Source organism: Grammomys surdaster, unplaced genomic scaffold, assembly GCF_004785775.1.
Source record: "Grammomys surdaster isolate TR1022 unplaced genomic scaffold, NIH_TR_1.0 325, whole genome shotgun sequence".
Lineage (NCBI taxonomy): Eukaryota > Metazoa > Chordata > Mammalia > Rodentia > Muridae > Grammomys > Grammomys surdaster.
Window position 1 is genome coordinate 2753451 of NW_021604744.1, and position 15092 is coordinate 2768542.

The 15092-nt window shown below is 42.7% G+C and overlaps 1 protein-coding gene across 3 annotated transcripts in view; it reads right to left on the bottom strand.

The window, feature by feature from the left end:
- The window catches only part of Magi2 (membrane associated guanylate kinase, WW and PDZ domain containing 2), a 1345877-nt gene that overhangs the window by 105758 nt on the left and 1225027 nt on the right, over window positions 1-15092 (bottom strand). For all 3 annotated transcript variants that reach the window (XM_028778110.1, XM_028778109.1, XM_028778111.1), the window contains one exon: window positions 11871-12119. In XM_028778110.1, the coding sequence (XP_028633943.1) occupies window positions 11871-12119 (249 nt within the window). The remainder of the gene's footprint in view (window positions 1-11870; window positions 12120-15092) is intronic.

Consider the following 15092-nt stretch of genomic DNA (forward strand, 5'->3'; position numbering starts at 1 on the left):
AGAAGTAAGGGCTGCAGAGAGGTGCAAGCTGACACAGGGTCACTGAAAGTTCTATCTCCTGAGTCACACTAGCCGAGTGTGGCCAGTGGCTACAAGTCTACAAGTTAGTGCTGCATGCAGGATGAACCATTTCCTGGATGGGAGAAGATCCTGTTGAAGGTTGCTGGTTTAGAACTCTGTGCCAGGTATTTGCAGTGTCTGAGGGAAAGCACAATATAAACTCTGTGAATCTGCCTTAATCTCTCAAGGGTGATAGTACAGCTATGGGTACATTTAACTAAGAGACAGAACACACACACTGACTGGCGTTGGGTGGGCATGTCACTCCCAGTAGTGAACAGGTTTTAATCATGTTTCAGTTTTGTTCAGAGCCTGTAGGACTGTGGCTGCTCAGAGCCTGTAGGACTGTGGCTGCTCAGAGCCTGTAGGACTGTGGCTGCTCAGAGCCTGTGGGACTGTGGCTGGTTTTTGTTTGTTTGTTTGTTTGTTTTGCTTTTCCTCCAGAAGCTCTAAGGAACATTCCAATGATAGTTTCCCAGTTAGGACAATCTCTCTTATGTTATTTCAACTGCTCGGTGCCAGAAACCACAAGAGCAAAAGCCTCCAGAACGTGTGTTTGTCTTTGCTTTCTGGAAAGCCCTACTCTCATGAAGAATATCCCTGGAGCAGAAGGTATGAGGTACATCCCTCTTGAAAACAGACTGGTTCACCAGGAACCCACATCCAGGCATATGTGTGGAGGAAACCCTCACCCGACTGAGAAATACAACCTGAAAGAGATTAGACTGAAAAGGAGATCACCTCGTGGGTTATTCCAGTGACTTCTCTGTGGAAACCTTAAGAATGACCAGCCATCCCTGTCATCACTCAGAGCAAAAGGATTCCAACCAAGTGCAAAGATTAATTCAGCTAGGAGCAAATGCAACTTAAATTGCAAAATAATTGGCTGTCAAATAATCACTCACAAGAGCTCTCACCAGGATTTGGTGTGGTAGGAGTTTGGTTGGAGGCATGCTCTGAGTCCTTGGTAGGAGCTGGGCCTCCAGCAGAGTTACCCCTACCTAAATGAGAGTCCTTGTTCTAGCTGGAAAGATGAGTGCTAAGGAACAGTCCCACACTAACATAACAATATCTTCTTAAATGAATTCACACATGGAACCAGCTTTATTGGGATGTTTGCATGATATATTTTATGTAGTGTATTGTTGGGAAAAAACAAAAATACAATTATACCAGTTTCTAAATAGAATACAGTGTGGGGGTACGTGTTGTCAGCAGAAATGACCTGTAGGGTTTGAATTGCAGGTCAGAGTAAAAGACATTTTCCACCGGAGGGTGATTCTGAATGTGAAGTATGTGTGTGCCTCTCAGCTGTGGTCCCTGTGAACTATCTTGTGAATAGCAAAGAACTGGATGATTTAAGCCCAGAGGAAGCAGCCACCGTTTACATGCCTTTCAAGACAAGTGAGTGGCTGATGGTAAGAAGACATGCATGTTTCACTATTGCCTGGAAAGTCTTTGAACACAGTAATAAAACCCCTCCTGGAAATGATTCCTTAGTGGGAGAAACTTGTGATTGATAAGCTCCTGACAAACAATAAGAAAAACTAGCTCAGAATTTTAAAGATGTTCCAAGAGCACTCAAAGGTATTTTGCTAGGCTGCATGGCTCCTTGTCTTGAGAATAAAGAGGAAGGATAGACTTCTTCAGTAGACTCACTTTCTAAAAACATAGCTCTTTACATTAGTCATAGCATAGTAGAATGTGTGCATTAGTGCTTCTGCTCTAGTTAATAAATGCTTTGACGTGTGAATATTTCAGTGCATTCTATTGATGCAAAAATGCCTTTAACTTGTTCAGCTGCTTAATGAGGGGACCCAGGCAGCCAGGTTTTAATTTGAGGAAAAAAAGCTAGTCACACTCAGGATTGAAAAGATGGGTTGACTCACTTGGCCCTATTCATCCTGGTCTTAGCTGGGTTGCTATCTTATGTCATAGTGTCATTAAGATATTACATGTGGAAATGAAATGGCTCACTGTTCATGAGGACCATGAAATGAGAACGTGATTTGAAATAGTAGTTTAGTTTTCTCCTTAGAGACTTGTCATGCCACCAAGATCATCCAGTTAGGGCCATGTAATGATGGCCGAGCATGCGCTCAGTGACAACCAGGGCCAGGCTGGGCCAGACCAAGAGGAGTCTCAAAGCATACCCAGGACACCCGGGCTTTCAGGGACTAAAGCTGTGTAACTCGACAGGTTCCCCAACTCACAGAGGGAGTTCCCCCATCTTTGACTTCCTCATCTGTTCTCTCATCTGATGCTTCACCTCAGAGCTGGCTACTGAAATCAGCTACCCAGGCAGAGAAAAACGGGTGGGAAATATGTATCATGGGACCTTGCTTCCACTGTACTGCATTAGAGTGTGATTTCTCATGCTAGGTGGGCATCAGCTTGCACAGCGGTCCCTCTGTAATTGAGTCCCTATAATTTCTCTTGTTAGCACAACTCTGTCTTGATGCCCTAGCTAGGTTTAGGTGCCAGATGGTTTGGAAAGGAAAACACTCTTTAACTTATGGTGAGGGTAGCGCTTGCCACTCTATGAGAATTCCATCTTCTTCTGCAGACATCAGTTATAGGAGAATGCTTGAAAATCATGCTGCTAAGAATGGTGAAAGATGCTGAGAAACACACACTTTCTTGCTCTTAAGAAATTAAAACCTGTCAGAAGAGGGATGAGACAAAGCATAAGCTCGTTCCCATAAGCAGCATGACAAGAAATAATAAAGTCATGATGAAAGACTCTTCCAAGGATGGAGGGAATTCAGTCTGAGAGCAGATCACCACTACTGGGCTCGTGGACGAGAATTTCTATTTGAGAACAAAGGAAAACACTTGAAGGAGAAGAGTGAGGACTCAGGAGAGAGTCCAAGATTACACTTGTGAGCTGATTTCAGAGATGTCTATCCCACAGACCTGCTGTAAAGGTAAAGGTGGAAGAAAGGTCAGAGTATCACACAGTAACTGGGAGAGGCCATGGTCCATTTAATTACTAGGTAATAGTGCTATTCCATTTGGCAGCTGGCAAACTGAGGGTTCTGGGACGGGAAAGGAACTAAACCAACTTTGATGGAATGGAACTTGTGAGGGACTATTGGGGAAGCCATCTTTCAGGATTAGCCCAGAGTCTGACTTTAGAGGCACTGTGTTCTATACTTATCTTTCTCAGGTGTAATGGTCAAGCATTTATCATGGACAAGGCTACCTTTCTAGAGATTCTTTGCACTGTTATAGTAACCCCATGCCATTTGTACTCTAGACGCCACATGAAGCCAGAGCAGCGCATTAACACATTAATCAATGTGGAAAGATGTATAGGCTGGTTAAAACTGGTCACCAAAGAAGAGAGAACCTCAATTGAAGAATTACCTTCACCTTATTAGCCTGTGAGCATATCTGTAGGTTGCTTTCTTGATTACTGATTGATGTGGAGGGGCCCAGCCCACTCTGGGTGGTGGATAAACTCAAGAAGAGAAGCACACCAGGAAGCAGCATTCCCTTGTGGCCTCTGCCTCGTCCTGACTTGGTTCCTCTCCATGATGGACTGTAACCTGTAATTGACATACACTTTCCCTCCTCAGTTGCCTTTAGTCAGAGTATGTTTTAACAGAGCCATAAAAATCAATCTTGAAAAGAAACTGTACCAGGAACATGGGATGTTGCTGTGATGTATGTGAAAGATGTGTGGTCTTCTGGGAGGAACTTGGAAGTACTTCAGAATTTGGAGCCACTGGGTGTTCAAAGCTTATGGGCTGTTCTGTGGGAGCTTAGAAGATAGGAATATTGAGAAAAATGACAGATGATAGAGGTCTGGCTTGTAAAATTTCAGAGTGAAGTTTGAGAGGCCTTCAAAGACTCTATCAGGGTCATCTCTATGATATTTGAATTAAGAATCTGTGATTTGTACTCAGCTGAACTGAAGAACCAGCTACGGTTAACAAGACACCAGCACCACTGAAATGAACACTTTGCTTTACTGGGACAATTGATACTGGTTGCTGGGGCTGTGATTGAGAGGCCAGTGTTATTGGCATAAAATCATCTGTGAGATGTTTCTTTGTCCAGTACACAGAAGTTGTAGTTAGAGGGGGCTAGGAATGCCTCTCAAAATGGAAAAGAAACTTCGTGGTGTGTGAGAGTCTCCTCACCTGGAGCTGGTTTTGAAGGCATTCAGGGACATGGAGAGTAGCTATAGTTTGGCATGATATGGTACAGTTAAAGAGGCCAGGGAGGTCAGTGGTGAGGCTGCAGCCTCAGTTACAGTGGAGATGGCACATGGAGATGCTCTGGCATATGAAGATGCTAGGACCATAGGATGGGCACTAGGAAGAGCAAGCTGCTGTGGAATGGAGTTGGCCTGAGTTTATTAGACAATCTGTATGTTGTGGATGGCAGAGGCAGAGAGGTGGGACTATCCAAGCTCAGGAGGTCATGATGTTGAAGACATCAGACATTGAGTTATTTACACTGTGATATTTTGTGTTTGTTTTGACCTGGTTGTAACTGTGCCCTGGTTCTGTCCTCTTGAAATAAGAAAGTATATACTTTGGGTTTTGCAAGAAGGAGCTCATAGCCAACAGTTTGGATTTTTAAAGGAGATCTTGGGCTTTTAAAGTGTTGGATGTTTTAAAGACCATGGGACTTTTAAAGTTATACAATATTTTATACTATGATATTATAAAATCTTAAGGAGAAAGAAGAAAGGTAGGGTTTTAGTATAACAATGATGTGTTTGTGTCAGAATTTACTGGTTAACTTGCAGCAGGGGAGGGAGAAACTTACATGAGGAATTACCTCCACTACATTGGCCTGTGGGCATGGATGGCTTTGGGTCATTTTACTTGATTAATGATTGATGAGAGAGGACACAGTCCACTTTGAGCGGGAATGCTTCTGGAAGGTAGCCCTGAGCTATATAAGAAAGCAAGCTTGGCAACCCCGTCTTCCCTCATGGGCCTGCTTGAGTTCCTGCCTTTGTTTCCCTTGATAAAAGACCTAACTTGTAAGCTGACATAGGCAGGCCCCTTTCTCCCCAGTTGTTTTGGGTCAGAATGTTCTTGTCACAGCAATAGTGGACAGAAACAATGTATTTTATTTAAAATACATGTAAGGTATTTCAATAAATATCATTATCCTTTTAAGAATTGTGTAGGTTTTCCAAGTATCCCAAAGGCTTTAACATTGAGGCCCAGTGCATTTGGGACATTTGGGAACCAGGTACTTGGGAGAATGCTGGTATTTTACAGAAATAGCCCGTGCTATTTCTTCTGTTACTAAGTATTCACAGGGATGTGTGAATGACACCATCCTTCTCCCAGTGAGCTGCTCTCAGCATAATCTAAGCCCCTAGCTAAGGCAACGTGTTGAGGAAGGAATCCCAAGCAGATTTGTTTAAGGACTAGAGAACATTGCACGCTGCAAAGCTGGTGCACAGCTCTCAAAGGAAACTTGCTTTTGCAAACTAATGAATAAAGAAATACATGAGCCTAATTCCTGGCTGCTGGCATGATTTAAATATCTTTCCATTAATGACTCTTGGGGGAAGAAACACTGGGAGGTAAAGGATTAGTGACTTTACAGGTCAAGTTGCCAGGATCAGTACCTGTTGGGCCCACTACTTTGGGCTTGCTTGTTTTTGAGATGGTGTGTGTGTGTGTGTGTGTGTGTGTGTGTGTGCGCGTGTGACTACAGAGTCTGGGCTTATCTGGAATTCATTATGCAGCCTACACTAGGCTAACCTTGAACTCACAGTGATCCCCCTCCTTGACCTCTCTAGTGTTGCTAGGAACCATCCTCTCTAGGCTGTATCTATATTTTATTATTATTAGTCAGTGAATAAACTCATTATGGAGGTTAAGAAGAATCTATTGCCACAAACCCAACCAGTAATGCATCAGATCGGCTGCTCAATGGCTGCTCTTTAGAGAATGGCTTTACAGTGGAGCTTTGGCCATGGTGTCACTGGAAGGAGTGTGACATTGCAGGTGACGGGTGGACTGTGATAACCAAGGAGGATTGTTGAGTGAAGCTGAGTGGAAAATGGGCAGAGGGTTCCAGGAACATGTGTCCTTTTGCCCCAGGTAGCCTTTTTTATCTTTATGTGAGTGCATTATAGATGTGGTGTCCCTTTACAAGTGTGAAAAAGGGAGGGATGCCTGGCCTTAAACTGTTGTCCAAGGGGAGCTGCTTTGAAGTATTTGGTGCCTGTGTCAGATAATTTCTTGAAAGAGACCGAGATGGACAAAGAATTCAAAATGTAAAGAGCCACTTCCAACACATAGGCAAAGACAGAAAGTTACAAAAGTTAAAACGAAAGCTTAAGCCACTGAGAAGTGTTTTCCGGGACTCAAAGATCGGGACTCAAAGATTGCCAAGGCTTTACACTTAGGGACAAAACAGTGTACCTTATGTTCTGTCATGATGGATGGCATCGTGACAGCTAGAAGAGGCTGGGCACAGGACACTCGAGAACACAGAAGCCACTGAAGGAGCAGGAGGGCTTGTGTGTTGCACTTCTCATTTAGTTAAATGTCCTGGTTTTATGGTAGGACCACAGAGACAAGGAATCTTTGTTTTACTTTATGTCTCTCCTAAGTTTAAGTGACTTCTTAAGTGGCTTTGTGGTCTGTGGGGAAAAGTGTAACCCTCTATACTCCAGATTTCACCTCAATCTTACCCTTTCAAAGGACCATACTTTACATCAGCAGTTCTCAACTTGTGTGTCAAGAACCCTTTGGAGGGTTCGCCTAAGACCATCCTGCATATCAGATGCTTACATTGTGGTTCATAGAAGTAGCAAAATTGCAGTTCTGGAATCACAATGACAATAATTTTAAGGATGGGGGGGTCACCACAACATGAAGAACTCCATTAAAGGGTCGCAGCATTAGGAAGGTTGAGAACCACGGCTTTAAAGGTAACTGAAGATCTGTAGCTGAGTGTTGGATCTCTAGGATCACTTTTCAATATTTCATATATGTGGACACTAAGAATGCTCTGAGCAGGGTATCATGGCTCTTTCTCATTTTGCAGTGGGTCTTGGGGAAAAGTCAGCAACGAGTAAGTCTAAACTCTGGCCTGTGCCAGTAAAATTACAGAGGGAACATCAGTGGACAGCTGAGACACTAATGTGTAGTCATCAGCTTGCTGGCCATGTGATGTGCTTGTGGATAAAGGCAGATCAAGTGAGCACAGTAGGAAATTATTAACAAAGGGAAGAAGATCCACACAATTGCTCCCTCCCTTTAAGAGCTGAGATTGCTGCCCTGGATGCTGCTCTGAATTAGTTGACTTCCCTTGTTATGGGTCTATATCTAAGCTTTAAGTTAATTCGACAGTCTTTACTATTGCTGTCGAAGTGTTCTAGTTGCCTCTTGTATAAGTGAATTCTGATATGACTTTCTTGACAAACTATAGAAATGTTAGAGACTAAAGATTACTTTTTAATCATTTATACTAAAGCCCTCTTGGAAATGGCTGGTAAGACAGTAGGTTTTTATGCAATAACACCTGGGTAGCAAGACTTAGGCCTTCAACTAGGGATAGTCGAGGTCCATCCCACCAACCCACTATACACAGCCACTAGGACATTCTCATAGAAGGAGCATCTGGTTCAAAGGCAGAAGGCAGCTTGAGTCACATCTGAGCTATATACACAGACCTCATGAATGATAAGAATGACAGTGGAGAGACTTTACAAGTATCAGCTGAAATTATCAGCATCAAGGAACTGTTAGCAGAGCATTGGTTTCTCTTCTAGAAGACCCTGGGTTTGATTCCCAGAAGTCACATGGCAACTCACACCTGCCTATAACTCCAGGGATTGAACACCCTCTTCTGGCCTCTGTGGCTACTGCATGTATACAGTGCATACACATGTATGCAAGCAAAACACCTATGCACATAAAATAAAAATAAAAGTTGAAAAGATACAAAGAAAGCTTTTATTTTTAATTTTCCATGTTACTTAATATATGACAATGAATATCTTTGCTGTTTGGTCTTGCTATTAAATGTCCATGAGAGATCTATATGCTAGAGGCTTGTACATCAGTCTGAAGTGTTATTGGCTAGTGCTTTAAGAGTTGGAACGTAGGGACTAGAGAGAGGGCTCAGTGAAGAAGAGCCTGTTCTTCTAAAGGTACCGAGTTCAATTCCTGCACCTACACAGTGGCTCACAACCATCTATAACTCCAGTGCCATGGGATCTGATGTCCTCTTCTAATGTACAGACATGCACTGAAATGGAAACTTCTAGTTTCTTTGGAAAGTCATTATGTCTAATGATGTTTTGCTGGAACACACAGGCAAAAGGGTGTCTCACTAAAGCAGACACATGAAAGAATGTTTTCCTGAAGCAGACACAGGTGAAAGGGTGTTTGGATATAGCAAACATGTGAATGGACGCTTGATGAAAGAGCATAAATGTGACCCCACAGACAGTGGGAGACGAGCACTGAGCATTGGTTTGGTTTGCTCTGCCTCGCTATTCTTTGCTAATGACAGCATGTATTGCTTCGCCTTGTATAGCATTGCTGAATTCCACTAGTGATGCCAGAGAGAAACTTGCCAAAGAACTGCTCATGAGTTCCTGTGGCAACTTTTCACTTCTGCAGCCTCGGCTCAGGCTGGTTGGTGGGCAAGCCTTTTGGTTTCTTCAGGATTGAACTACAGCTGTTGGCTGGTGCCTGGTGTCTACCTACCTAGAGGGCTGGCCTGTAACTGCCGAGTCGTATTTGGTGTTTGCTATGGGACTGAACTGCTGCCAAAGAAGATTGAGCTCACCCTCAAAGAACTACTGCTGAGCAGGATCACACACTCCTCATATCCTAATAATTTTTCTCTTCCACCACCTCTGCTGGATGCTGGGCTAGAGGAGAGCTTGGACTTTCATTAAAGCGAGGTTGCAAAAAAATGTATGCCTACAATGCATGTAGACAAAACATCCATATGCATAAAATACATAAATAAATCTTTAAGAAAGAGACCTTTGGGGCTGTGTCATCGAAGGGCATTTTGGGGGCCCTCCCCCTTTTAATTTTACTTCCCAGCTACCATGAGAACAAATTCTCTCTTCACACATTTCTGCCACAATGTTCTGCCTCATTCTAGTCCCCAAAATAATGGAACCAACCACCGTGGGCTGAAACCTCTGTGAGCAGAACAAGTCTTTCCTTCTGGGGTGACTTTCTTAAGATACTGTTTATGCTTGTGCATTTGTATGTGTACAGAGATCTTTAATGTTCATTGTAACCCATGGCAAAGGAATGGAAATAAATGTTTTCATATAATCAAGGAGAACGAAGCCATATGATTTCTTTAAGGTCACAAGGCTAGTTAATGACAGAGTCAGGTTTCCAATCCAAGTAGCATGATTGTAGGACCTGACCTACTAACCTCTGGCCACTTGCTTGCCTATATGTAATGATCTGCCAATCAAATGCACAGTCGCCCTTGTCAATGAATGAAACAGGTACAGTAGCCATGGGAAACAGGCTATGCAATGAATTGTTAATGCTTTCGGTGCCGTGATAAGACAGGAAAAGAAAATTACCATAAGCCTAACAAATGGGCAAATGACTGTGACCCCAAAATATCTGATAGCATCACCCTATCTCAGATGCTGAGAGTCTAACAACCTTTGATATACTGACAATGAATATGAGGTTGAAGGATGACTCTGTACCATTCACAAGGCACTAAGCATTTTTCTCTGAAAAGAGAGATCAAAAGTATTATAGAAGTTAAGTAGGAGAGAGCCTTGGCTCCAGGAGCCTTTTAGGCACCTGCTGCAAATTACACACTATAACTACAACTCGCCATCAGCGTAATAGCTGCTTTTTGCCACAGAGCATGGGACATTCTGTGTTTCAAAATCCTTAAATTGAAAAGAAATAGCTATATGAAAGGAAGCAACTAGGAGGCATTGTGGACTAATAGACGACTATACTTCTATGCTCAGGGGTGATGCAAAATCATACCATTTTGAAAGTTGAGAATTATTTTTTTGAGGTCACTCACTAGGCAGAAAACTCACTAATTGTAAGCATTAGCACCAATTGTTTTCCCAGACCTACTTCTGCATGGATTTTATTTGCAATAGAGAAGGCACATGCATACATTTCCTTACACATTTAGAAAGGACGCTGTCACGCTTTAAATACAGTTGACCTGAAACACATGCTTAGCATTTTCATGGTGGCAGTATACTGTTTATTTCTCTTCCAGTTCCCTAGGTATCCTGCCACAGTAAACAACCCAAATGACTTGAGGTAGCTGCAAAAGTTCCCTGTGAACATTTCTCCAAGTTATTGGGAGGCTGTTTGTATAATTCATGAAAATCTTCAGTCTTGTGTCCTTTTAATCTTAGTGAATCCATCTTACTGACAGAATCCTGTTTTAAGTTTATGCTTAAAGATTGGATTTATTTCCTAAACTTATCAGAAAAAGAAAAATGGAACCTTTCTTTCAGATGTATGTAATGTGGCCTCTGCACATGTTGGGGGAGGTTTGAAACTTCAGTAGTTTTCTCTCTTGAATGTGTTAAGGCTCATGCTAAAGAGAGCAATCCTGCCCATGTGTTTCTGGTAGGCTTTTGATAACATTAATCTGACCGGAGAAGCTCTTACTAATTCCTGATAATATGATTTTTTTTTTAACATTACTTGACATGCCTTCCTTTCTGACATAAACTGGAAACCACAATTTATAAGATTTTAGGAACATTCAAATAATAACATAGTAATTATTTGAAAACTTCTATATTCAGATGAAATATATCCATAGAATTTTGGGCCAAAGCACTTGACCATGAAAAAGATGACACATTTTCTTGTCCCTACTTCTCTCCTCTGTTTGATAGCTGTGGACCAAGGAGCTGTGGACCACTACAATGGTGGCTGGCTGAAGAGGAATATGACCTCTGCTACTGTTTCATATAGACTCATGGAACATTAATACTGAAGAATCCACAGAATTGACCCTCATCTACTGCTTTCCTACCTACAGCTGCTAGCCCAGAGATGAACCCCAGAGTCTCCGTCTAAGGGGCTGCTTTTGAACAAGCCTCCTGACTGTGTCCTGTTTCCAGTTCTGTTCTCTCCCAACCTTCATTTAATTTTATACAAGCATCTTTAAGAAAAAAAAAAGGCATCTCATTGCTCAAAACCTTCGACAAATTTCCACAAACGGAGAGTATAACGTGGATTTGCTACCAGTGCACATAGAGCCTGCACCTCCTGGCCTTTGTGTGCCCCAGTGGCAATTGGCACCATTCTTTCTGGCTAGAGCCATCCCCGCCTTCTGCATCCTGCTTGGTCCTGAGCTCCTCCTCATCACTGGTCTATATAAACAATCTCCGTTGGGTCCTTTCTATCTCTAGCTTATCCTCTGGAACAGCTCTCATAAGGGAGAGCCCTCACCAGCCCGTGAAGATGGTACACGCCTCCTCCCACAGCCGCGTGACCACACCTCACCAGCCCGTGAAGATGGTACATGCCTCCTCCCACAGCCGTGTGAACACACACCACTCTCTTTTAATTTTACTCTACTTACAAATGAACTAAAAGCTTTAACAGTGCTGTGCGTTCGGGGCGTATAGTCTTGCGTTGATCTTGAACCTAAGGAGTGCTATTGGGTAGTCAGTGTTAAGGGTGGTTTATGGTTTTTTTGCTCATAGCCTGAGATTTCTAGGCCACTCACTATATCCATAGGCATTCCCTGGTCATAGGCATACTCTTCTGGTATCGCTATTATTAGAACAAATACATAGAACACCCCCTTATCTGCACAGAGACAACCCAGTCACTTACTTATGGTGGCTCCAGACTCAGGTCTGTTCAGGGAGCTGATGATGACGAAGCCGAACCCTTCATTTTCTTTGCGATGAATGACCACATCACTGGTCTGCAGGCTGTGTGAGGCAAAGCCATCAGGGGGTGAGGCATTGCTGCTGGGGGCCGCATGGTTGCTGTTGGCATAGGTGGCGTAGTCACTGCGCGGAGAGCTGTGGTGGGTTGATACAGAGCCTGGACTCCTCCCATTCTCTGGACAGGGCTCCCCTGAAATGCATATCATAGTCCACAGAACTCAGTGATTTAGGAAAGGCCGTGCTGAATTCTTCCTAAGGAGCAGGCATTAAGAGTGACTTAGCTCATCTTCCCTCAAGACACAGAGAGCGTTTGAAGGGCTATAGATCTCCTATGGAATCCACTAGGTCTTCATTCATTGTTAGCCTTTCCCAAACCACAGGGAACCTGCCCCCCCCCATCCTACCCCACCCCCACCTCCACGCAACCCCAACCTCCTGCATTAGCCTTCTCTGAGTTTGGTATTTGCTTTTGTTTTTCTCTTGTTATGATTTTAAGTCCCAGAGAAAATGACAACTGTTATATATTAGCCTCTTGGTTGCATAGTAACGGACTGAAGACGATAGGAGACCAAGTAGACAGAATCTTCAATCATCCCAGGCATAGGACTCACTGAAAGGATTTATAAAGGGGCTGGGTAGATAGCTCAGTGGGAGACACGCTTGCTGTGCAACCGTGAGGATCTAAGTTAAATCTCAGAACCCATGTAAAGGCAGACACTAGAGCATCCTTTTTAGGATTCGTGCTCCTATGAGTCAATGGGAGACAGACCAGACAATCCCCCAGAAGTTCTCTGGCCTGCTGGAGCGCACAACAGCAAACAGCAAAGAGGGACAGGCCCTGCCTCAAACAGCGTGGAAGGGAGGACAAGCCTGAGGCTGTCCTCTGATCCTTACAAGTGTGTGCCAAGGCACCCATGCTCCTGCATCTCTCTCTCTCACACACACAGGATAAAAAGAACAAACATTAAAAAGGGCCCAACAATGGACGTTTTTGTTTATTTCCCCACAGTTGGTCTGGGGAGGAGTAGCACAGGAATCTAGATAACATTCCAAGATCTTTGGGAAATGCTGCTGTACTGTCAGTGTGGACAACAACCTTGGGGGGCTGTTTTTAAAGAGCCACAGTTTTGTCTTTATGGTATTTTGCTAGCCTAGAAGCGTTAACTCACTCCATATAGCTGGGAAAGAGACTTTTTAAAAAAGTGGCCTGCTTATTATTTTAGGTGACAGCCACATCTTACTCAATAAGGTAGTTTGAAAGAATAAACAAATCAATTGAGATTTTCACTGAAAATTAGTTTGTACGGTCGGAATCAAATCCAATAATATCAGGCTGACAAACTGTGAATGTTAAATCTCAATAGAGGTGTTTGAAGTCTTGCTCATTTGTATGCATTATTACAAAATACACTTTATTAATTGGATATTAATTGGAGAAACCTAACCAATACTTCCAAAGTGCAGCAAGCATAATTATGTGGCAGTGTGAGAGGGTGCTGGGAGCCAAGAGAGAAGCTACTTTACTGTGCTACCTGCGTGTGTGTGTGAAGTCTGCGCCTGCTCAGGGACCATGGAGGTCAGGGGAGGGCACCGAACCCCTGGAACTGCAGTAACATTTGGTTGTGAGCTGCCATGCGGATGCTGGAAATCGAACCCATGTCCTCTGGAAAAGCGGCCAGTGCTCTTAACTGCTGAGCCATCTCTCTCTACCTCTGAGAAGCATGTGGTTTTATTTGTTTGTTTGTTTGTTGTTTTTAATAACAGTTGGTCTGGCATCCAGGAAGGATTTGTCATTCTAACTTAATAGCAAGGTGCTGGCAGAGAGTGGAGTAACAGGAGCAGGTTTGATTCTCAGAGAACTGTCATGGGGAACGTGGCTGTTTCATTTCCTTCCTAATGTTCATCAGGACATCAAAAGATGTCTGTACAACAGAATAAGAAAATTATGATAGTTCCTCATTTCTTGTGAGCCTGTAGATACTGACTCTTACTGAAGAATACAGGGAAGCATCTTGTGTCAAGTTACAAATAATCAGCAGAAGTTGCTACAAAGCCTGCTAGCATCACAAGCTATAGTTGCAATACTGTTAGAGTGTGACATGATTGGGGGTAGTGACACTTTGAGAGGCGTGTCTCCTGGGATCCTTTTGGTCATTGGAGGTGTACCCTGGATGAGGACTATGGGACACCTGTGCACACTCACTCCCTGCCCCCCTTGTCTTCCTTTGTCTTCGTTCTCTAGCTGTGATGTACATGGAATTATTTTATGTGCTTTTAAGAATCACTGTGTGTTGCCATGGGCCCAAGGCAAATGGGTCCTGCTTTGAAACTACGGCCTAAACAAACCTTTCCTCTTTATAAGCTGATTCATCTCTGGTATTTGTTATAGCAATAAGAAATAAGAAAGTCAGAGGGAAAGGGGAGACTGCAGGGGATGTTTTGTTATACTGATATCCAGAGAAAGAATTGTATTCATTCACATATCACATTTATTCATATACAGAGAGACAATAGAAGTAGCAGTAAGTCAACTAAAATTTTGAAGAAAATAAGTGCAAATTAAGTCACTTCATCATAAAAAGATCTTATAAAATTAAACGAGTTTTTGGAGGTGGTTTATTAAGTACACTAAAGGGAGAAGAGAGCTGGGGAAGAGCTACATTCATGCCTTTTCATTTCTTTTAATTACAGGAGAACTGAGACCCAAGTGGGTGCTATTATGATTTGATATATTTGAGCTTTTTCTTTAAGATATAATTAATTAATCTTTAATATAAAAAGACACTTTTCATTTGTGAGAAATGTACTGAGGTCATAAAAGAACAAAATGTCAGTGTCCTTGCTTTGAACTAGAATAGTCACTCCTATAGAATAGAATGGTTCTGCTTCCTTCACAGACAGGCTATTACTGTCTTGGTAAGTACATGTCCTTTATCAGTCCTTGTGCAAGTTGGAAATAAAATGATTAGAGATAGTCTTGGAGAAGAAAAACAAACAATTATTATGCTGCTACATTAAATTGAAAATCTCCAGAGTTATTGGACCAAATCAGTAACTAAATGTCATAGGCAATGACAAGAGAGATCTCATTTTCTGGCTGTCATATTTTAGGGGAGTTGAGAGCTGTGGTTGTCAGTAAATCAGCAACAAAGAAAAATTATCT